Here is a 24,094-nt window from a genome sequence, read left to right on the forward strand (position 1 = left end):
TTCCCGAACATTAAGTTACACTGCCTTAGTGATATGTATTACTCGAAATCAAAATACATAAAATAATTAATCTAAGCACGAATTCAAACGCGTCTATTCCTTTATGGCAAAAATGTTGTATATGAAACAGCTAGCGAGGTAAATTGGCTAATGGTTCTAGTTTAGCCATACAACTAGCTAGCTCCAATGTAAGCCTAACTGACAAGGGTTAACATTAGCTAAGTTATCATGAATTCAATCATACTTCTACAATAATTAGTAATTTTATATATTGCCATTTATAAACCATAACATTTAAGTTAACATGTATCGTTTAGTTCTAAAGGTAGGTTAACGTTACATCAACTGCGTGACTGTGAACGTAAACCAATCATACGTTAGCTAATGTTGGGATCCACTATAACAATTTAGCAACGCTGCTAAATAGCTCTACTCGTCTATGGCCTCCATATTTCGTGTGGAGGACGGGGGCTGCGATACGTTTCATAATACATATCAAGCATATTTGGTGTTCACAGATTATAAACAATATGTAATCATCTAGATATTCGTTACATCGCTAAAATGTGAGTTACAATTAGGGTTATCAAAATATTCAACACCATATTTTGATCATAGACCAAATCGTTTTTATTAGAGAGAACAAAACAAAATGGCGGCATTAACGTTATATGGCAACGTTAGCTAGGCCGAAACGGTGTTTGTAACAACAAACCGGTTCAGCAGTTGGTTTACTGACCTAATGTTAACCCAATGCCTAGGAGGTATCAGATGATTGCAAATTGCACGAAATAACTAACAAATACAACATGCATGTAATTATCTGATCACCATATTACGCAAAAGTGTTTCAAATATATCTCTGACAATTGTATTTGGGTCACTCCACCCAATGCGTAACGTTAGCTACATTTCACCCAACAAGCTTGGCAACATTAGCTAGCAAACCAACGACAGCCTCTTACAACAGTTATCCAGCAATAAACTTAACGTTAGCATGCACACTTGCCAAATAGGCCTTATCAAATAACAACTGCTAACAATATAGTGTTTAGTTATGCAAACAGATAGCATCGAAATCAAGTAATTTGAGCAGGCAGTGGATGCTGGCCCACTGCTAATTAACTCTTGTAGACTTGCTAAGTCTGTAAACGGTAACGATATTTTAGCCTATTTCTACATTGGATACACTTAACCATTAATGTTACTCAACAGGAAGCTACAATATCCCACGCAAGAAACCGAATGATAAATTATGGTTACTAACCTGGTCTTGTCCCGACTTGTCTCGAGGTTGTATCGCTGAATAAAAAACAGTTAGCGTTAGCTGGCCGGCTACCTAACGTAATCAAACAGCAATGACACACGTTAGCATAAACCTCGAGCTAGCTAGCTATTTGACGTTAGCTATGCTAGCAAGCTAACGTTCCCAATTCTGAACAGTTATCGACTCAATAGCCGTAGCTAAGGAAACCCCAAATTAAGACAGAAAATCTATTTTTGATTAAATTATAAAAAAAAAGGGCTTTAGACGGATGTTTGTGATGCGCTTACTTGTACTCCTTTTTCTTTTTCCACAAAACAAATGAAAAAGAAAAAGAAAATGTTACAGAGCGGGGTTGATCCGTCACTACAAGAGCCGTCAACGGCTACTAGAGACGGTAGCGCAGAAGGGGGTGGGCTACAGATTTTGGGGGCGGGGTCAATTTAACATAATAAATTCCAAAACCCAGTCTTGGCCTATCAGAGGGCAAAAAAAAAATGTTTTATTAGCATGGATTTAAATCACGCCCCACAGTAAACTAAGATTTCATGTCATTTATCCGTTAAAATGTTTTTGACTGAGATTTCTGATAAACTAATGAAATACAAAATTGTTTAAATACAATATTTTTGCCTAATCTTGACCTGATAGGTGGTTCTCCCCCTCCCCATGAACTAAAATAGGCAACATTTTCTTAGTAGTCATTTTCTGTACTTTTGCCATATCTGTATTCTGTAGCCTACCTGCTGCATTAGCCATGTGAAATTTTGGCTTTGTGACCTCCACCCCCAGTTTGCCAAGTCTACTTAATCATTCTTAACTATATTAATAATCACCTTGCTGTCATTGATTATGACACATCTCAAATAAGTAAGAACAAACAATCCCTGTTTCTGTAGCTTTTTAATTACAAATTAGAGAAAATCTTAATCTGAAAATCTAATTCTATCATCAGAAAACTAAAACCATTAGATATTGCTTTTTGATACTGAAATATCTTCCTTCCTTCATAGAAGGATCTGTAACTTTGGTCTGTCCATCCAAACCAGTCTACCCCAAAATGTCCAGAAGATGGCGGTATACACATTCTCCTTTTTTCCATAGACTGCAGGATTCTATTACTGTGGGTGGCGGTATTGCGCTAAATGGTGTATAATCTGCTATAGGCTACTACTACTAGTAGAAGAAGAAAACAAAACCTGTTTTCATGACCTGTCCCCAGTCATATGATTGATTCAGTCATGTTATGTCAAGGAAGGTCTGGTAACTGGCACTAACACCACCTTGCAGCTCCATCATTCTGTCGTTCATCTTCGACCTTTTTCGAAAAGATGAGTCGTTGTATTTGGATACTGAGCATTTTGAGTTCATGGCTGTGCATGTCAGAAACTACAGCCCAGTACACTCCGGACTGGAAGAGTCTCGACTCAAGACCACTTCCTAAGTGGTACGATGAGGCGAAAGTCGGGATTTTCGTGCACTGGGGCGTATTTTCAGTTCCAGGGTTCGGCAGCGAGTGGTTTTGGTGGAATTGGCAAGGTGGGAAAGACCCTGCTCTTGTGTCTTTCATGGAGAAGAACTATCCTCCTGGATTCACATATCCGGATTTCGCTCCCGACTTTCGTGCAACATTCTTCGACCCAAACGAATGGGCTGCCCTCTTTGAGTCCGCAGGTGCAAAGTGAGTGATTGGTCATGTTCTTTTAATTCCCAATGTAGGTTGGAATAAGTGATGTGTCTTCTCAATTCTGTTTGATTTCCATAATGTTCTACCATCTTATGCCCCCTCCCCAGATATGTTGTGCTGACCACAAAACATCATGAGGGCTTCACAAACTGGGGATCCCCGTTCTCTTGGAATTGGAATTCTGTTGACACAGGGCCACACATGGACCTTACTGGGGAATTGATGGATGCAATTCGGAACAAGTTAGTCTAAAGCTGAACACACCTACGCTTTTACTGTTTCAGAGTTTGCCTGTTTGGTGCAAGATCGATCATGTGATTACTTCCTCACAGGTCTCTTCACTATGGTGTCTACAACTCCTTGTATGAGTGGTTCAATCCCATGTACTTAAGTGACAAGAAGAATGGCTTTAAAACTCAGGAGTTTCCCCACAACAAACTTCTGCCAGAGCTCTACAACCTTGTTGTAAGGTAAGGCTACGTGAGGTTGATCATTATGTGGGCTTATTGTCCAGAAAATATGAAAATAAAGTGCAATGTGAGTTATAGACATAACACATTGCTCATATAATTCTTATGAACTTTTATCATACTCATTGTAAAGTAAAGGTTTTGTTGTTGTCTATCTGGTACTTCTCGAAGTTCATGTTTTGCTTATGTGTGCAAATCAGGTATAAACCTGACTTGATTTGGTCAGATGGAGATTGGGAGGCTCCAGACACTTACTGGAACTCCACTGAATTCTTGGCCTGGCTCTACAATGAAAGCCCAGTCAAGGTGAACGCAGTACTGTCATTTCAATGTCTAGTCAATGCTATCAATAGAGCACATGTAAAACAGTAGATTAGGACACAAGTAGTAGCTGATGAGGATAAAAGTAAAATAAAAGTGTCATGCTATGTGTCAGTTTCATTGGTTGGCACTGGCTAGTATAGCACTTAAGTCCTATCTACAATCTAGAATTGATATGCATCAGGAGGCACATCTTTACACAGGACAAATATCACACAGAATATCATTCCCTCTCTTATTTATGTGTAGCTTTGATAACACAATAGGGTCATTCCACGTCAATTCAACCAGGGCCCACGCACTTAGGTCTCAAAAAATTCTGAAAAAATTACCAGGTGTACCTATGTTACCCAGGAGACACACTGTAAAATTACTCTTATGTAAGATCAATACTTTCCAAGATACAGACAGTTTTACAGGGGGAGGGTGTCGATTTTGTTAGGCCTCTTTTTTTTTTCAAAGTTCACAAGCCCACAGCATAAGAACTAAACCATGTAGATGGCTCAAATTTTGCATGCTGGTACATAAATAGGAATAGTATGTAGCAAAATGCGTCACGTTTGGTCTGGATAATCCTGCATGGTCATAGCTGTCCCTCAAAGTTGATACAAATTTTATTGGAGTTTTTGGCTGGGCTCTGTTTAAAGCCTTCAGAAGACATATTTGTACTCAACATAGGCTCTTGATTTATTTTCCTTACTGAGATAAGTAGAAACACTCTCACAAAAACAATGAACAGAAAATAATTCCTTCAGGGTCTGAACATCAGACTTTACAAGTCTAAAAAAATCATTTTGTTCTCATTTTCAGAGCACCCAACACACCTTGTGGGAATATACAAAAGATTTTTAAATATTTTTTCTTTATTCTCCATGATCTTTTCTTTTCAAAGACACCAATTTGACTTGTCTTATGCAAATCTTTCTTTTCACTTTCCACCCTGAACATGGGCAAAATGCACCATTGACATCAATATGTTTTGTATAGAGCTACCACAGGTTACTCTATACAACCACAGGTGGCAGTGTGGTGACTCTATAAAAACATATTGATGTCAATGGGGCATTTTGCCCATGTTCAGGGTGGAAAATAAAAAGAAAGATTTGCATAAGACAAGTTTTTTTCAAAAAGAAGGGATCATGGAGAATAAAGAAAAACATATTTAAAAAATCTTTGTATATTCCCACAAGGTGTTTGGGTGCTCTGGAAAATGATAACCAAAATGATTTTTCAGACTTGTGAGTTCTGCTGTTCAGACCCCTGAAGGGATTTGTTTTCTGTCCATTGCTTTTGTGAGAGTGTTTCTACTTATCTCAGTAAGGAAAATAAATCAAGAGCCTATGTTGAGTACAAATATGTCTTCTGAAGGCTTAAACAGAGCCCAGCCAAAAACTCACTTTGCATCAACTCACATTTTTATCAACTTTGAGGGACAGCTATGACCATGCAGGATTATCCAGACCAAACGTGACTATTTTGCTACATACTATTCCTATTTATGTACCAGCATGCAAAATTTGAGCCTCCTACATGGTTTAGTTCTTGCGCTGTGGGCTTGTGAACTTTGACAAAAAAAAAGAGGCCTAACAAAATCGACACCCCTCCCCCTGTAAAACTGGCTGTATCTTGGAAAGTATTGATCTTACATAAGAGTAATTTTACAGTGTGTCTCCTGGGTAACATAGGTACACCTGGTAATTTTTTCAGAATTTTTTGAGACCTAAGTGCGTGGGCCCTGGTTGAATTGACGTGGAATGACCCAATAACAAAGAACTATGGGAGAAGAGGAAGTATAGTCCTTTTAGGCAAGTCCCTCCACTCGGCGGCCGTACTTCAACACATTTTTGGCACTTATCATCAGGTAGAACTGCGCATGCACAAGGTTTCACGACACCAACCTCGCTCCAGCTGCGAGATCACAACACATGATTGGCACCATAAGCGGAGGGAGCGGGAGGGCAGGGGGGGCAGTCGCGCCGGGCCCACGACCGCAAAGGGGGCCCACTTTTGGCCAATTCATTTTGATTATTTTTTTGTATTTACGATTCTTATTTGTACTGATTGCTGGGGAAAATAATAATAACAAAATGCTTCTAAAGATGCCACTGGTCCGTAATGTAGAGTGCGCTCACAATGGGAGTTCGACTGTCATGCTGCAAATTAAATAGCCCGCACTCTCCCTCTCGCTACACTGTTGCGTTTTAAAAGCGAAACTGATGCCACAACTGGTCTGGGTTTGCCGAAGTAGCCTAGGCTACAGGCTGCATTTAAAGGAACCATATGTAAGAAATGTAGTTTTGGCCACAATTTTACATATGGTTTCTTTAATACAGAAAATCAAGCAACATAGCAAGTAGGTCTACAGTGTTTCTCAAACTTTTTCAGACGAAGGACCACTTAACCAATAAAAAGAAACGCACGGACCACCTAGCTAAAAAAAAGATTAGACCTACTTCAACAGTATATTAGCCTACACAATAGGCCTAAACTTCTACTCACTGAACCACCTTGCTTATTGTCTTTGCACTTTGCTTATTGTGTCAGAGGATTCATATGATTTAAACTGGCATATCTTACATAGACAGTGTTGCAGAACTGTTTGGATTTACATACAAGTTGGTTCAATATTGCAAACAACTCTTCTATATTATATTTTACCACGTCTGCTCGCGGACCACTTGGGATAGCTTGAGGACCACCAGTGGTCCCCGGACCACACTTTGAGAAACACTGGTCTACACTCTGCCGAGACAGGAGCATAAGCTTACCGCAACAACAGCAATCACTATCAGCAGTTTGTTGGGCTATTATTCTCTCTCCTGCTCAAACAAAAGGTGTGTGCATTAAGGAGATTTTGATAATGTGTTTACAAACTTTACAGAAAATTGTAAATAGCCTATTGTTGAGCAGTTAATGGGATACTGCGCAGTTGGGAAGTTATGGTGGGCTAACTTGGTCTGAATACACAGGGGAAATTCTCTCTCTTCTCTCTCGTTGTTGAGTTGCCTGATGGTATGCACAGTTCGTATGCCCTACACCTGCAGGCGCGCCTGATCAATAAAGTTTGCATCGTCGCAGACCTTGGCTGCCCCGATGCACAGACTAAACGGTAAAAAAGCCTCTACCTTATCCAAACACAACACGCGAAACACAACTTCAAGAGACAAGAAGATAGGCTAGGTCGACAGGACATTGCCTAGTACGAACACTGTTAGTGTCAGCGGAGTTGCTGCCTCAGTGTGTTGCCAAATCTTGTAAAAAATAAATAAAAGAAAGTCTAGCATGCATGGACAGTCTTCTTTCAACCCAGATAAAGAAAACAAAATGTTTTCCTGTTTGGTCCAGAAGCACGGCATCGAGAGTAAACACTTCTTACAATACCTGCAAATTAAATCATCTATCCTAGGAAAAATTAACATCCAGACAGCTAACCTTGACATTCCCCACCAATCTCAGAGCTGCTTAATATTCCCTCTCCCAAAAAAATACTCTCCCAAATTTACAAAATTATATCTCGTTCAGAAAAAAACAATTGGCCTGCCATATCACAAATGGGAATCAGACTTATCAATTACTCCCGGTGCCGACTTCTGGACCAAAATGTGCAAAACATCTGCCTCATGACAAAGAATAGTAATCTACAACTAATACAATACAAGGGTCTTCACAGATTCCACTTCACTGCACATAAATTGGCTAAAATGAGGTTTGGCTCGGATCTTTGCACTCACTGCACAAAAAATAACCCAGATACATACATTCATGCGGTTTGGCATTGCACTCCAATCAACCACTTCTGGGTGAGTGTCACAAAATCTCTCTCTTCCATCTTTGGCTGTCACATCCCAGCATCCCTTCCTTATGCATACTTGGTGATACATCCACAGTCAATTTAAGCAACTCCTGCAATAAAACACTGCTGGTAGCTGACTATCGCCAAGAAAACAATCCTCATGAACTGGAAATCTAAGAAAAAGCTCACATCACTCATTGGAAAAACTTGTTAACAGACTATATATCATTAGAAAACCTATCAACTACAAACTTAATCAATACTCAGGATACAACCTCTCCTTGGTACCCCTTTATCACCTACTTACAGTCCTGACCCTCTTTGCCTGAGTTCCATCTCCACACGATCATAACACACTTCATCAACAGATACACATATCATGAACACTAGGCAGGGGAGGGTAGCTGGAACTATTATTGTTGTTGTTATTATTATTATTATTATTATTATTATTATTATTATTAGTAATATAAATAGCATCCCCTTCTTCCCTCCCCTTTTATTTACATTCTCTGATAACTTTACTAATTTCACTCTTTCTCTGCCTCTCCCATCGTTATTCTGCGAGGCCCCATTGGATGGCTTGGGAGACTTCGGTCCTGGCGGGTCGCTGTGTGGTTTTGGCATTGGTTGGGTCCTGTGGGTTATCTATTGGCCCTGGGCCCCCGGTGTGCACCCTCCTCATACGCTCATGCACACGCCTTGTCCTGGAAGCACACAGCACGCTTTTACTCTCTTTAATCGCACTACATGTTAGGTGACATACATAAACAAAAAAACTACAAAACAGGCTAGGTAAGAGTGGAGTGCAGGTAGATGCCTCATCAGGTGTCTATCTGCATGCCTCACTTATTTTAATGCACACATTGAGGAGGCATACATCTTACACAGGGTAAGTGTGGTGTGCATGGGGAAATCCTGACAGATATTCACCATGCATGCCCACTTCTTTTAATGCTACACTCTAGATAGACCCCTCAACCTAGCCATTCACATACTGTACATATTTAGGTCAAGAGTGGCGTGTTGGGTGAAGGTCTGGGGGCGAGAGGTGTGGTTGGTGGTAGTGGTGGGGGATGTGTGCATATGCTGGGGGCCTGGGGGTCCGTGGCACACAGGTCCTCCCCCTGTCTGTCAGCTTCGTCGCAGTATAACTGCAGGGGGGTGGAACTGTGGCCATTAGAGGGTGCCCAGGTTGGCAATCAGTCAGGCAATCAACCAGGCAATCAGTTATTCCTATTATTATACTTATAACTCCTCTCCTCTGAAACCCTCCCTCTCTATGTTCCAGCTTCTCTCCTCCTGGCCCAACAGCAAGCCAGCCTTATACATATCGCACACACACACACACACATACATCCTCACATACTCACTACCCCTCACCCCCATCCCCCCCCCATCCCAACACCACCTCATTCACACTCGTAGAGCTACCATCCCATCCCCCTTCTTTTCATTCCGGTCATCAATTTCATCCCTGATAATCATATCTGTAATCATCCTGGGCCAAATCATCCTTAGCCTTTCTGTTATTAATGTTATGTTGTGTTATGTTTGTGGAAGCCAAGTCAATGTGATGTCTTGTTAAGTTACAGTATGTGTTTATGTAATGTACGTCTGTTTGTCGTATGTAGTATTCATGTGCATGTCGTAGTGTTGCATTTTCTGTAATGTCAATGATGTTTGCAAATAAAAAAAAAAAAGCAAGAAAACAAAATGCATCAGCCTCGAATAAGCACAATATGAAGTGGACTAAATAAAAACATGATATTGGGATAAAAGCCGACAGTATATAGGGCCCACTACAGGTCGTCGCCCCCTCTATAGTGAACCAATAGCTCCGCCCCTGATTGGCACGATGGATTCACAACATACCACATGATTGGCACGATGTATTCACCTGTCAACTTTTGGCTGTGGAATGGGCGGAATATGTGTAGACGACTGCCATGTTTGTGTTACGAACTAACCCCATACATTTCTATTATATTCCTGTCATAGGATGTTGTGGTAACTAATGACCGATGGGGCGCAGGGTGCGCATGCAAGCATGGAGGTTACTTCAACTGCGCCGACAAATTCACCCCCGGAACGTTACCAACGCACAAATGGGAGAAGTGCCAGTCGGTGGACACTCACTCCTGGGGCTACAGACGGAACATGAGGCTGCATGAGCTCATGAACCTGCCAGCTATCATTCAGGTGACCTTGGAAAAATGCAGTGCGTCCTAAAAGTGTAGTGTCTTCACATACTGCTTTTAGGCTGCTGTAACAGAGATGTTTTAACAACAGTTATTTGGCCTTGGATTGTAATCACACAATTTTAAATCACACAAAAAAAACAAATGCTTAGAGAGCAACACGCACACACAAACACTAACAACAATCCAGTCCAACTTTTTAACCAGTGTTTCCCACTGCCCTGTCCTGCCCTGTCCCGCCCTGTCTTGCTGTTTGTGTTGATAATGAAGGACCTGGTTGAGACTGTGGCTCTAGGAGGGAACTACCTGCTAAATGTGGGCCCCACTCCCGATGGCATGATCCCTGCAGTGTTCCAGGACAGGCTCACGGGCATGGGGGAATGGCTGAAGGTCAACGGGGAGGCCATTTACGCCAGCAAACCCTGGCGGGTACAGAACGAGACTGCCACCCTACCTGTGTGGTGAGCATCGCAATAAGTAAAAATGGCTGTATCTCAAACCACATACTTCCTTTTTGACTGTTATAAGGGCATCATCCAGGTATTTTTACTGCAGTTTTTGTGTTATCTGCACTATATACTTAAACTAAGTATTTGAAGTGTGCAAGTAGGCTGTTTGAGAGCCAAAATATGCACTTTCTATACACTTTCGAGAGCAATGGCACTGTACTAACATAATAATAGCATAATCATAATCTTTATGTGTGGGAAAACATACCTTTTAGCATGCACCTGTTGATTAGGTTTTAAGAACAACATGGTTATGGGTTCAGTTTACACTTAGCACACATTCAGAGAAAACATGTTTTAGTCTGAAAAATCATTTTGGTTCTCATTTTCAGAGCACCCAAACACCTTGTGGGAATATACAAAGATTTTTTAACATATTTTTTTCTTTATTCTCCATGATCCCTTCTTTTTAAAAACACCAATTTGACTTGTCTTATGCAAATCTTTCTTTTTTATTTTTCACCCTGAACATGGGCAAAATGTACCATTGAGGTCAATATGTTTTATATAGAGTTACCACAGTGCCACCTGTGGTTGTGTAGAGTAACCTGTGGTAACTAAACAACTAAACAAAATCGACACCCCCCTCCCCCTGTAAAACTGGCTGTGTCTTGGAAAGTATTGATCTTACATAAAATTAATTTTACAGTGTGCCTCCTGGGTAACATAGGTACACCTGGTAATTTTTTCAGAATTTTGTTTTGAGACCTAAGTGCGTGGGCCCTGGTTGAATTGACATGGAATGACCCTTTACCTATACTGCAAGCTATGTGAGGTGCTTTGAAGAAAGTACGTGGAAAATTGTAGTCTGGTTTATGCTGTTGATTCTCCAAGCAGAATTACCAGAATTGGTACCCAGTTATGTAAAATGGGTACTGGCTTCAAATGGGGATTACCTACCATGGACTAGCTTCCCATCCTGGGAGTCTACACAGAGACTTTTTAATGAGGAGACATAGCACTCAAAGAATCATCCATTCCATTGCCTTCCATTCACTTGAATAGGAACATAGCTGCCTGATAACTCCCCAATGTGTAGTACCGAGAGGGGGGACCTGCCTGTAAAGACTTTGGTCTATACCTCTCATCCACTCAGCACTACAGAAACTGGACGTGAGCACCAGGCCTGTTAGTCTCCATTTCTAGGAAAGGATTAATAATAACTGACCTGTACTCACTGCTGGGCCTAGCCCAGCCCTAGGCCCAGCATGGAAACAGTGCTTTTAGAGGCCATTTTAACTCTTGTTTATGCGGATAAGTAAGTATATATACTCTTTTGATCCTGTGAAGGAAATTTGGTCTCTGCATTTATCCCAATCCGTGAATTAGTGAAACACACTCAGCACACAGTGAACACACAGTGAGGTGAAGCACACACTAATCCCGGCGCAGTGAGCTGCCTGCAACAACAGCGGCGCTAGGGGAGCAGTGAGGGGTTAGGTGCCACTTCAGCCGTGCCCACTGGTCGTGTTAGTTCATACTCTGCTATTCTGACCTGAACAGTATCTAGTTGTTCATAATATCAGGATGCAGGATGTCTAGCAGCCATTGTCAGTTATTTTTCTGTTTGCAGGTACACTTCTAAAGACTCCAGTGTGTATGCCATCATTATTGGGAAACCCACAGAGTACATGTTCCAACTCACTACACCAAAGACTACAGACAAAATGGTGGTAAGTTCAGTATTTCTAATTTAATAGCAAAACTGACTTTTTGACTTATTTCAAAGTGGTGCAATGTGTATTTTCAGAGTGTACCTTTCTGTAAAGTTCAAATCTCATTTTATTTTGTATTCATGATACCTTAGCTCTCTGACATTTTCTAAGTAGTTCTCTGGTGTTGTTCAGGTGACTATGTTGGGTGTCTCTGCTGTGCTTCGGTGGAGTCCTTCGCACCCCACCGGACTGACCGTACTCCTACCTGAAATCCCTGACTCACCCGGCCGAGCCTGGACCCTGAAGCTGCAGGGGGCTTCATGAGGTCCACACAAGCGGTGAAGGTGGCCGTCAATTCTGTGGAATTGAATGTGGACTCCAAGGGAATTTTATATGACGGGAGTTTTCTAAAATCATCTGCTCTTAATGATGGTTAAGGGCAGGCTGCTGCTGATGACTCGTTATGATCCGACCTCGTCCAGCCTCAATTAAATCAGCTGTTTTTACTCTCTTTCTCTCTCTCTGTCTCTCTATACAACAAATATATGATATTCTGTTTGTACAGGATGTTTTTGCACTGCACATTTGATTTTATCCCTTTTTGTAATAAACACAATTTGCCATTCTTATGTGGTTTCATATGCATTTGTGTGTGTGTGTGTGTGTGTGTTTTGTTTGTTTAGGATGTAAAGCACAATACCTATACACATAGTACAGGTAAGACTGGTCATTGTTAGTAATAGGACTTTTTGGAAAGATGTGAGTGTGTGAACAACAGCTGGAGGAATCAGGTAGGTGTGTATGTGAACAGCGGCAAGAGGCGTGTTTAACAAGTAGTTGTCTCAGAGCTCCAAGCAGTTGTACATTTAAATCCCCTATGGGCCAGTAGTGGAATAGAGAACTAGTTAAAACTAGAGAACTATTAGTGGGCTGCTATCAGTAAGAGGCTAACACTTGTTAATCAGGGTTCAGGGCTCCTGGACCAATGGAAACATGGGGAAGATGTGGTACGGATTTTATACTTTTTAACCTCTATCTTCTCGTGTGCTTTCCTACTGTTATATGTACCATAGTGGTACCAAGCGACTAGAAGTCTGAATTTCCCTTTCTGATTATTAAAGTTTCTCTATATTGATCTATCTGTCTGTCTGTCTATCTATTTGGGTGAGGAGCGAGTGAAAATGCCTTCCTCCTGCTTTTGTAGTTGAATTCCATTACACTGACTGATTTCTATTCAGTATTTTCATAATTTCTTCAATTGAAATGTACTCCATAACCTGACTTGTAGGAGGAATTTGTATGGGTGATCGTGTTAATTATGTTTAGAAACATGTTTCAGTTAGTTTACTTCTTTTTAATATCCTTATATAAAAGCATAGTAATCAAGTTTATCATCAACACTACTCACTTGCGTGTGAATAGACTGTCGAGTGCAGGTAAAAAAAAAAATCAATACATACAATCAATACACACAAATACAATCCTATACTTATTAGTCTTAAGATGCATACCCAGCAATTTAAGCTAATAACTAGAGGTCCTATTCAAGTATTACCTGTATTAGAAATCAGGCAGAAAGGGAAAATGGCATATTTTAATAACTTGTATTGGCACGAGTTACTTGAACAAGGAAGCACTATTTTTGTTTGTTTTTGCTTTCTTTCTTATTTGTTTGTTTTGTGTGTGTGTGTATGTGTGCTTTTTGGTACAGGTTCCAGGTGATATGCAAATTTTGCAAGTGAAGTAACAACTTCATCACAAGGTCCCACATTTATATCTTTATTTATATGGATATATTTATATTATTTATATATATTTATACATATAGAAATCTATGTATTTTGCAATGGTTTCACAGAAGAAAACAGAGATAGACCACAGCATATCAACACAATGCTCACATTAACAGAAGCTTTGAGAGAGAATACCGAAAAGATTGGGAGCATATTCAATGGAAAAGGTTTCATCTCAACTCTTCGTACCTCCTCTGTAAACCAGATCTCATCTACAATCACATAATTGTCAATGTTACAATCATGCTGTTCTTTCATAGTAAAGTCAAACTACAAAGTTAAAGACAACTCTTTCTTCTGATTAGGGCTTGGTTTCAAAACAGGAGCCAACAGTCGAGAAGACTTGATTCTGGTTCGATCAAGAGTCCGACACCACCTAGGTATGGTTCAGATGCTTTGCTCAAATGGGTTTTATTCAGACTTCCTCATTGCCCCGCCCCATTCCATCAGTTTTCCTGGGGCTCACAGGAAGTCCCACAAACAAACCCCCTTCTGTCTGACTGCACTTTTGGATCATGATGACAAACATAATTGTAATGTAGTATGATAACATTAACTAAAAACCTGCATCGACTCTCACTTGACAAAACTCTAAACTAGAAAAAGAAAAGGAGAAAAAAATGTACATTAAAAAAGAAAGCTAAAGAAGTCAATACTAAAACAAAGGGGGAACAAGTTTACACGCCTCTCTCAGAATATTAGAGCTTCACACATTCCTAAATACATATCCCCCTCCATCATACAGGAGACCAAACATTCTCTCTGCTTCTCTGTGAAAAAAGTATACAAATGAGGTGGTGGTGAGTGACCAAATTCATGCTTTGTTTTAACTGGACAGCAATTTTGTTGTAAATGCAAGACAAATGTGGTCAATCATTTGGATTGGGTACCACCAGCGAGTAACGGACAGTACACAGGTCAGTCGAGTGTCCAGTCCTAGAGTGCCAGGCCTTTAGGCTCGTCCTTGACGCCACTTTCTGTGTTCACAGGACATTTTGAGTCATTGCCAGTATGTCTGTCCATGCAAAACTTCAGAACGAGTGTATGAAGTAGCCAAATATTCTAGGACATACATGCAGTTGCACCGTGAGCTCTGGCTTGAAATGCGAGTGCCTTAGTTGCTGATTGATTAATTTGGCTGTTGTCAACGACAACGAGAGAATACATCTAATAAACATTCTCAGCTTTTTCTTAGACAGGTACGGAGATCTAGGACCTCAAAATACCTGAAAAACAAGCCGTGATTTAGCAGCTTTCAACCACAATCTTCACTGTTCAATTACTTTTTATTTTAGAGGAGCTGTAACCATGCACCTCAATATGGCCAGATTGTTACATTTCTTCGTTATTCACAAGTAGAAGGTATAGTGTTTTCCATCTAACCCTCTGTTAAACCTATTTATTCATAGCATTAATTTATAAACGCATTAAGTTTTCTTATATTTCTGCTCAGGCCTGCTGCCAAAGCAGCAGACAACTGTGAGACAAACTGTAGAAGTGTTCTTCTTTTCAGTTTTCTGAAGTCGTGTGTCAAATATTGCACGAACAATGCAGCAACATAAATTCATAACAATTTAAAAAGGTGTTTCTATAGAGGCCAAGTGCAAACTTGCAGTCCCTACCCCATCCTCCCACACATACACAAAAATGTTTACAAACATATACATCATTAACCTTCAAGCTTATGTCTAAGAATCTGTACAATACTACAACAAGAGGCATCAGTGCCTTACCGTACAATAGATTTCATTTTTAAAGTCCCACCCCCCACTTCAACCTTACCCTAACATTTACCCTGGCAAGTCTAGGTCTTCTATCAAGGAAGAAACGAAACCACGTTCCTCCTAAAATAACAACAACAGAGTACACCTCCCTGGGTCCTCCATCATCTCAGGGCCAGACGAGGAGGGAGGCCAGGAGGGGGTTCATCTCCAAAGGAAGGGGAAAGTGGCGTGGTCCCCTGCTCCTCTCGCGGCCGCTTGGGATGGAGGACGGAGGAGCGAGCATCCTCCATGGCGCAGTGGGCCTCACGGGTGGACCTTGAAGGCGAGCAGCTGCTCTGAGTGTATGTTGTTGAGGGAACGCAGGTCAGGCAGCTTGAGCAGCAGCTTGGTGAAGATGGTGGCCTCGTTGGGGTGGTTCTTGGTGATAAGGCTGCGAAGCGCGCGGATCAGGGTCTCCTGAAGCTTCCCACGGAGTTCACGTTCTCAATGCCAGATCGATCTAAAAAAAAACACACACACACAAGCCCTAAAATGTTATTTTTTCTTCTTTTGAAATTATATTAATGATAATGAAGATTTGACATTCTACGTTCCATATATTAACTATGGCTCAGGACCAGAATGGTGACAGCCCCTGAGATCGGTCTCACGACCTTCGAGTGTTTCATTTGGAGGCCCCGATCCTTATCAACTAGACCACCACTACCCCATCAATCTCATGCCAGGTGTGCTTTGTAAGTTGTATGTGTGTTTTGTGTGTGTGCGCGCGTGTGTGTACCTGCGGAGACAAGCACCACGGCGGTGAAGAGACTCATCTCCTCCTCGCTCAGGTTGAGCGCCAGCAGCTTCTCGCTGAAGTCGAACATGGAGTTGAGCAGGTCTCCGGCACCCATGGAGCGCAGGGCCTCCACGCTGTACTTCTTACCGCTCAGAAAGGTCACCGTGCGCTCCTTCACGTCGAACAGCGACACGAAGCGGACCACCAGCACCTGGACGCAACAAACAAGCCAATGGTTAAAAATCAATTAGGTCAAGGCCATGGCCACAGTGATGATACTGTTTGTGATGTGTTTGATAGGCATGGCATGTTGTAAAACACTATCATAACTCATTTGTTTGTTCCTTGTGATGGTTTAATATGTGACCATAGAGCATGTGAGGTTTATGGGCCATTCATCGCGTGATACATTTATAAACTCTAAGGTTCAAAGTCGATACATTTAAAAAAAAAAAAGCCATTTGTCACATATGGCACTTCATCCACATCCCAAGAGTTTTATTTATCATGTTCAATCTTATGGAATGGCTCAGTACAAAACACCTATTGATATCCAAATGTTATTGTTACCTCGAATGTGCCAGCTTTCAGGAGGCTGACTTGGTCGTGCTGAGAGAGGTCCTGGAAGCCCGGGATGCGTTTGGCAAACTCAACCACCTCTCGGACCGCTGGGGTGAAGCTCATGGAAAAATCCTCCCAGATGCTGTGGCCTGACTTCTGCGGGTTCACGTAGGGGGTGGTGTTCATGGGACACACCTTGGGTGGACGCAAGGAGAACCAGGAGGAGAGGCGGAGGAAAGCAAATACAGTGATGAGATCAGGCAGGAAGTCAGACAGTCATACACACACACACACACACACACACACTCTTTTCTGGAGTTACTGCACTTACTAGATACATTCTGTTGCCCCCTCTCCAAGCTGGTCCACTGAAGCCGTTCTCCCTGTTGTTCACAGCTCTATGAGGCATACTGTGTCCTGTGACAGGACAACGGCCACTAGGGGCAGTGTTGGGCATCTGCACTGGGCAGTGCCTGGGAGCGTTGTCCATCACATGGATGGATGGATGTCCCTCTGAGGTATTGGCCTGAGAGCTGGAGGCCAGTCTGTTATTGCTGTGGCCCGTTACCGTGGCAACGTTGTTCCTGTAGTTGTTCCAGGTGTCCTGCCGCTCCTCCATCGTCTTGCTGTCGCTGTGGGCGCGCTCGGTCGCGCTCGGCGACCGCCGCTGCTGCTCGGCCGACGACGGGCTGCCCTGCTCCTGGTTGTACATGAAGGTCTCCTGGTGGGCGCGCGTCACCGTGCCGATGACCTCCTCCTCGCCGCTCTCCGTCCCGCTGGATGAGGAGGACGAGCTCGGGCTGGTGTCCATGGGCATGGACGGCTCGGCGTTGGCGCTGGACTCCAATTGGCTGCTGCGGGGGGAGGAGCCTGGCGAGGAGGAAGAGGAGGACATGGGAGTGGGCGACGGGTCTTCGGCAGGGACCTCCACGGGGCAAGGGGGCGACGGGTTGCCAAGCGGCGGAGAAGGCGTCTGGGTGCCGTGGAGCTGGTCGTGGAGCTGGCTATTGTTCATCATGTTGTTCATGGCACTCTGCATTTCCAGAAGCATCCGTTGCTTCTCCCGCTTAGGGATACGGCCGAAACGCACAGCTAGGGGCAAAAAGAAGGGGGAAAAAAATCACCATTTGAGTTATTCAGCATTTCTGTGCATCACAATGGGCACGCCTGATCTTTACCACTGCTTACCAATGCTTGGTACTCTACTAGCTGTTTGCTAAACTACTACACTTTCACTTTGCTGAACTACAAAATCCATTTCCATTTCCAATGAACGTAACACAAGTTCCAATTCCTGTGAGGGGGGGGTAAGAGACAGAGACAGAGGGGGTAAAAGAGAGAGAGTGGGGGTAAGAGAGAGAGACAGAGAGATGTCATGTGAACTCACCATCTCTGGACATGCCCACCAGCAGGCATTTCTTAAAGCGGCACTGCTGACAGCGGTTGCGGTTGATGCGCATGATGGGGCAGCTCTCGTTTTTAAGGCACTTCTTGTACTGGATGTTCTGTTGGATGCTCCTCCTGAAAAAGCCCTGGAGAACATACAATTGGAAAACATTAGAACATTAGTGTGTGTGTGTGCGTGTGTGTGTTTGTCTGTGTGTGTTTATTTGTTTGTGTTGGTCACTTGAAAGGGTGCAGATGGTCACTTGAAAATAACCAGGCCCTAGCATGTGCCTTGGGGGAAATTCAGAGAACAGGTGGGAGTGCTTTAAGAGTCTCACTCCCACAGAGTCTGTTTCATTGGGGGCTATGTGCCAGTAACCAACTAGGCCAGCAAGCAGCAGGGTTGGCCGAATTATATAAATAAAACTGAACTACTTAGACACAAGCGATCAGCTCCCGAGGGGACCGCCCTGGGAACACGCAACATGATCCAGGTGGAAGTGGCCCACTTAGGGCAGGAATCCTGCCACTGCAGTAGACCTGCTCCAGAATGGTTTCCTTAGAATGATGACATGTCGTCGTCACAATGCAAGAAGGGATTTAAAGTATGAGTTTAGCTTCTGAATACACTGAGCAACTAACCCGATCGACCATCATAAATGGATTGGATTGTGACTTCAATATATTATGAAGCTCTAGCTATGCTTGTGTTGGTAGTGAAGTGAGGGCTGTTTAGGGTGCTCTGTTGTATGCATCTTTATAATTGTTTATAAGGGCAGCCGTGGCCTAGTGGTTAGCGTTCCGGACTTGTAACCGGAGGGTTGCCGGTTCGAACCCCGACCAGTAGGCACGGCTGAAGTGCCCTTGAGCAAGGCACCTAACCCCTCACTGCTCCCCGATCGCCGCTGTGGTTACAGGCAGCTCACTGCACCGGGATTAGTGTGTGCTTCACCTCACTGCGTGTTCACTGTTTGCTGAGTGTGTTTCACTAATTCACGGATTGGGATAAATGCAGAGACCAAATTTCCCTCACGGGATCAAACGAGTATATATACTTACTATACTTAACTAATATTGTCCCCTTTCTGGTGCACATGATTTCAAACGAGAGCGTTTTGCATCACAGACCATCACAAAAGCACGATTCGGACTATCTGCTCAGGCGATCTGTTGTGTTGGTGCAGTAAAACCTCTCGAGTCTCAGACTAGTGAGACCTGGTCTCACCTTGCAGCCTTCGCAGGCGTGAACCCCGTAATGGAACCCTGAGGCCACATCTCCACAGACTTTACACAAAAGCACCAGGCCATTGATTTCTGGAGGGGTTACAAACACAACAGCAAAATCCATTTAAATCAATAGAACAAAAACACAGTAACAGGAATAATACAACAACTTTGTGATTAGCATCTGCTAAATGAATAAACCGGAAAAATGACATCCACCAAATTTTCTACACTCACTAGTAATGCCGCATTTTGCAGTGGAAGGGGAGCGCGTCTTCCCGGTGCCGTGATTGGCCGATCGTGATGTGGTTGTGTCCGTGGCGGCGTGTTTTTGTTGGGCCTGCCGGTGTCCTGGCGAGGGGGCTCGAGGCGGGGAGGAGGACTGGTAGCTGCCATTGGAACTGTCGCTGTGACATGACTCCGGGCTGGAGGCTGTGCTGGAGGAGCTGATGTACGCTATCACACCCCCTGCTGGAGAAAAACAAGAGGAACGTCACCTGGGTTAGTAGTTCAGGGAGAGGGAGGGAGGTGGAGGTATGTGACATCTAAGGTGACTGTGATATGTGAGGTATCTAGGTTTGCTAATTATTCATACAAGTCACAAGGGTTAAAAACAAATACATTTATACTATTTCTATATAAGTAAATAAAAAAGCCTAATAGCATTTATGCACTACATTTTCACTGTGGAGACAAAATCTCTGACTTCCATAAAGACAAGATGTCTCCAATAATAGTGATTTCCCACAATGCCGTGCAGTTACTACCTAGCTGGAGAAAGTGGACCAGACAGACTGCTTCTTTTTTTTCCAGCACTGCCTGACCTGATTTTCCTCCGCTCCCTTCTCAATGGTTAGATAACGCCATTACATAATGCCCCTCTCAGAGAGGGTGTAGGCTGCCTTGAATGAGAGCCACTCAACAAACAAACAAACCCCAAAAAGCTGATGACTGTAAGAGGTACGTCAAACTTAAGCTTATCAGGATATATAATAAAGGTCACCATATTATTTGCATGGGTGCCTGAAGTTCTTCTAAGTATCATAAGTAACAGTGGCTTAATGAGCATTAAAATGACAATCTTGAAATGAAAATGTGTTTGATGTATAATGTAAAATGATGTAAGTGATGTTTGATGTAAAATGTATAATGTGTACATGTTCAGTCTGATATATATACAGATTTATGTAATGATCTTAAAATTACACCTTCACAAAACCAAAAGTTAACAACACCTATAATGTCTGCCACTGTGGAAATAAACAATTTCTTGAGATGAAAAATGGCTAAAAGGAGCTTGCACACTGCCTCAACAATGGCCAACAAACTCAGACAAAGACCAACAGTTGGGTTAGTGTGCGCTACTGACGTCACACTGTCTGCTGGTGTTTGTTGGACAGAGTTGTTTGAGTATTACATAATCATAAAGTGAGTCTTCTCAAGTACTGTCTGTGTGACACTGAAAGTTGTTTTCAGAACAATCTCAAGACTGGATTGTGGGCTTTTGTTGGGGCAGTGTGCAAAGAAACATAAATCCAGGTCTATCAAAGTTATAATAAAGAGGTGCCAAATCAAAAGCTTCATTAAAATAGTTAAAAATCCAACTAGGTTCATTCGTGTACTGGGTAATATGTGGTAGGCCTACATATCTGAGAGAAGATAGCTTATACATATGCATTTAAAAATTAGCATTTCAATAGGGCATCTCGAGTCTACGGTACAGGGAACGACAGTACCCTATCTCATCAAAGTCAATCAATTATGTGGATATTACTCTTATTTCTATGAAAATAAAATTAACATCTGCTATATCGAAATAACTGATTTTTTTTCTTATTTCTTTCATTCAAGTTGCTTCTAGTCCCACGTAATACACATAAGCTACATGCCTATTATAAAGGCACTGAAACGCGGTTGGTAGACGCACTCCCCATCAATTACCAGTCCTTTTTAAAACACGCCCCCACGTGGACCCGGTGCGTTTTCTCGACTGCCAGAATGAAAAACTAGGTCAGCCACGGCATAGCCAATGGACGCCTCACGTGTATCACCACCCCGGCACCACACCAGCTAGTCATGAGAATTTATGCAACTTATACGTCATAGCGCCTCTCAGCCAATCAGGGCCGACGCAAGGCAAGCGTAAAAACAGAGATGCACATGGCTAAGTTGACCAGTCCATGTGAGTGAGGGATCTGCAGTGCCGCTAGAGCCAAACGCTGTTGCAATGACAACAGTGGCATTGACACTCTTAACCTAGTTATATTTAAAAGGTCTGAGATACAACGAAAACTGCCCAAATTTTGCCCCGCATGAAAACATGCCAACCAAGCAAGGTTGCTATTAAATTCCGTGACTAAACTGTTGACCAGAATATGATATTTGTTTGCAAGCTCACCGTACACTGGCTATCAACCTGTAGCTAAGGCTATGATTTAGGGAAGCCTTGGTCTCTTTCATCCACCAGTAGCTTACTCTGTGCATGTGTACAAATTAAAAGGAACCTACCTGCTTTTGTGGAATCCATGTCCTCCAACGACCGATACCTTCTTGGTCACCTGTAGTTAGTGCCGTCTTTCTTGAGTTCTCAGCAACCTAAAAAGTCGCTGCGATACTTTGAATGGAAATGCTCTATAGCCCACTGTCACTTAAACCCGTGAAATCGCATCTATTTGATTTGCAGAGTTCCGTCTCCGATAATATGAACAGTGAAGTCCCGTAACGATTTATCAACGAAGAGTTCAGCTTATCAGTTTTCTGAGCAACCCAATGAATGCCAGGTAATTACAATACTAGCCTAATGTATTCAGCCCTTCCACAGACGAAATTATAGGCTATTCTCTTTGAAGCTGTTCGCACTGTCTACTAAAAACGGCTGTTGTCCAAGAAAAGACGGTGAAAGAAGAATAATTTTCTATAGCCCAGAGTGGCAAGACAACTCCGCTGACCACAGCTCGCTTGTACTGACTAGCCTACAGTAAAGCACACTCGCTACCATGTGACCCACTTCATTCGGCTCCTCCTTCCGCAACCTACCTTTGCGTATGTCAATGTAACCCACTGACACACTTTAACTCATGACCCTCGAAGGGCATCTTTGGCATCAGCACTAAGAATTTAGGGAAAGTTTCACCTGTCTTGTAAAGTCCCTACGATATCACCAATATGAGAAGGGCGTTTGAAAACTGTGTTTATGCAAATTTGCCCATTAGTGCTCTGGTCTGCTATCAAAATTGCCCCCTCATAGCCTAGTCTATGATGCATCAACAAAATTGTTTGGGCATGACTGAATCAGTGATGGTCAGGACAGCCTTTAGCTTAGGGTCAAGATGACCCCCACTCCTCGTTGCCTATTGTCCCATACAGGTTTAATCAGGATGGCCCAAGGGCTCAAACAGACCAACCCTCTTCTCTCCCACTTCCACTTGACCATGCCGGTAATTCTCCAAGGTTGGTGGTCATTCTGCTTGGCCTCCAATTTCAATCCCACTGCTAAAAATATTTTGTGCTCAAAAGAGTGCAGTGTGGAGGAGATAATAAGGTATTGTAACTGGGACTATTTTAAAGAGGTGGACACATTCTCACTAAGAGGGTCATCATGACATAGCAGAGAGATGGGTGGAAAAGGGGGTTTGAGGGAGTGGAAGGGAAAAGTCTAAAAACGTGTTCTGTGTGAACCATGTTGGGTGGACCTGGTAAAGAAAATGTTTATTATAGTGTGTGTGTGTGTGGGGGGTGGGGGGGCATGCCCCAGTGATCCTGGCTTTGGAAGAGCTTTCACCAACACACCCAGCAACAGGTGAAGGACAACTCTGTCGAGAGAAACCGTATGAGGGTTTCTGAGTCATGCTGAAATGAAATGAATGCTGAAGAAGAGAGACTGCTCTGACAGCAGTGGTGCCAAAACCAACCACAGTATACAGATTGGCTTTAGTACATCCACAAGGATCTGTTATATAAACTGTTTTCCAAGCCAAATGGCAGAGTTCCCTCAGGGAAGGCTGTTGGATGGTGATTGGACATTATTGGTGGTTATGGTAATGGTTATTATGGAGATAAAAGGAAATAAAGGGAAACTATGGATAAGAACACAAGTGAAGGAATTTGGTGAAAAAATAGGTGCACCCTGGCAATGGTTTATTACACTAAGGGAGAAAGGTTATAGCCTACCCCACTGAAATTGAACAGAGAGCCCATATTGTATTGTCACAAAAACAGTACCATCTGATCAGAGATTTAGTGGTAAAATAAAAGGTGGGTAAACTATGAATTATGTGATCTCGGTGAGGTGGACTGTGCCATTTTTTTGAAAAAGGCATTCAGAACATGTTTGATGATGGTTGAGGTTATTGTCCAATGTTTATAACTGTGGTATTAAATGGTTCCTAGAGTGTTGATGAGTGTACATATTGTGAATGTGGATAATTGTGATTTTTGCAAGTGGTGAATAAACTCTTTTGAGAGGTGGATAAACTCTAATAAGAGGTGGATAAACTCTAATAAGAGGTGGATAAACTATTTCTAAAATTTCAGAGGTGGATAAACTGTTTTTACTTACGTTTAGCCTCCACTACATCCCTGCACCTGATACATCATAACGTTAAATAAAATATTTCCTATAATGACCAATTGACCATAAGCTAGATCATTAAAGACAAGCTGCAAGGTCAATGTCATTCTTTATTTCTTGTATAAATGGCTGGATGTATAGGTGTCTTTGTCTCGCCA

The 24,094-nt window shown here is 42.5% G+C and overlaps 3 protein-coding genes across 3 annotated transcripts in view; 1 reads left to right on the forward strand and 2 right to left on the reverse strand.

Moving 5' to 3' along the window:
* Positions 1-1,657, reverse strand: part of prrc2a (proline-rich coiled-coil 2A) — a 28,686-nt gene extending 27,029 nt beyond the window's left edge. The window contains 2 exon segments of the mRNA XM_048229278.1: positions 1,268-1,302; positions 1,555-1,657. The gene's annotated coding sequence lies outside the window, so the exon portion shown is untranslated.
* Positions 1,658-2,463: 806 nt separating this feature from the next.
* Positions 2,464-12,529, forward strand: LOC125284787 (tissue alpha-L-fucosidase-like). The gene is made up of 8 exons (XM_048228906.1): positions 2,464-2,945; positions 3,059-3,193; positions 3,284-3,421; positions 3,622-3,727; positions 9,537-9,737; positions 10,007-10,197; positions 11,819-11,918; positions 12,093-12,529. The coding sequence occupies exons 1-8, from the start codon at positions 2,596-2,598 to the stop codon at positions 12,222-12,224; spliced, it is 1,353 nt and encodes a 450-aa protein (XP_048084863.1). The 5' UTR covers positions 2,464-2,595; the 3' UTR covers positions 12,225-12,529.
* A 1,136-nt stretch (positions 12,530-13,665) lies between these two features.
* On the reverse strand, positions 13,666-22,513 carry nr1d2b (nuclear receptor subfamily 1, group D, member 2b). The gene is given in 9 exon segments (XM_048229434.1): positions 13,666-15,884; positions 15,887-15,916; positions 16,196-16,406; positions 16,766-16,951; positions 17,088-17,848; positions 18,144-18,288; positions 19,368-19,456; positions 19,604-19,834; positions 21,875-22,513. Coding segments are annotated over 9 exon segments (1,836 nt in total). The 5' UTR covers positions 21,894-22,513; the 3' UTR covers positions 13,666-15,720.
* Between the last annotated feature and the right edge of the window lie 1,581 nt (positions 22,514-24,094).

The sequence above is a fragment of the Alosa alosa genome, chromosome 20, assembly GCF_017589495.1.
Source record: "Alosa alosa isolate M-15738 ecotype Scorff River chromosome 20, AALO_Geno_1.1, whole genome shotgun sequence".
NCBI classification, from domain to species: Eukaryota; Metazoa; Chordata; class Actinopteri; order Clupeiformes; family Clupeidae; genus Alosa; species Alosa alosa.

Coding starts and splice junctions, on each gene's coding strand:
- LOC125284787 (XM_048228906.1), top strand. CDS start 2,596: ATGAGTCGTTGTATTTGGATACTGAGCATTTTGAGTTCATGGCTGTGC. Junction 2,946..3,058: donor TTTGAGTCCGCAGGTGCAAA/GTGAGTGATTGG, acceptor CCCCCTCCCCAG/ATATGTTGTGCTGACCACAA. Junction 10,198..11,818: donor ACTGCCACCCTACCTGTGTG/GTGAGCATCGCA, acceptor TTCTGTTTGCAG/GTACACTTCTAAAGACTCCA.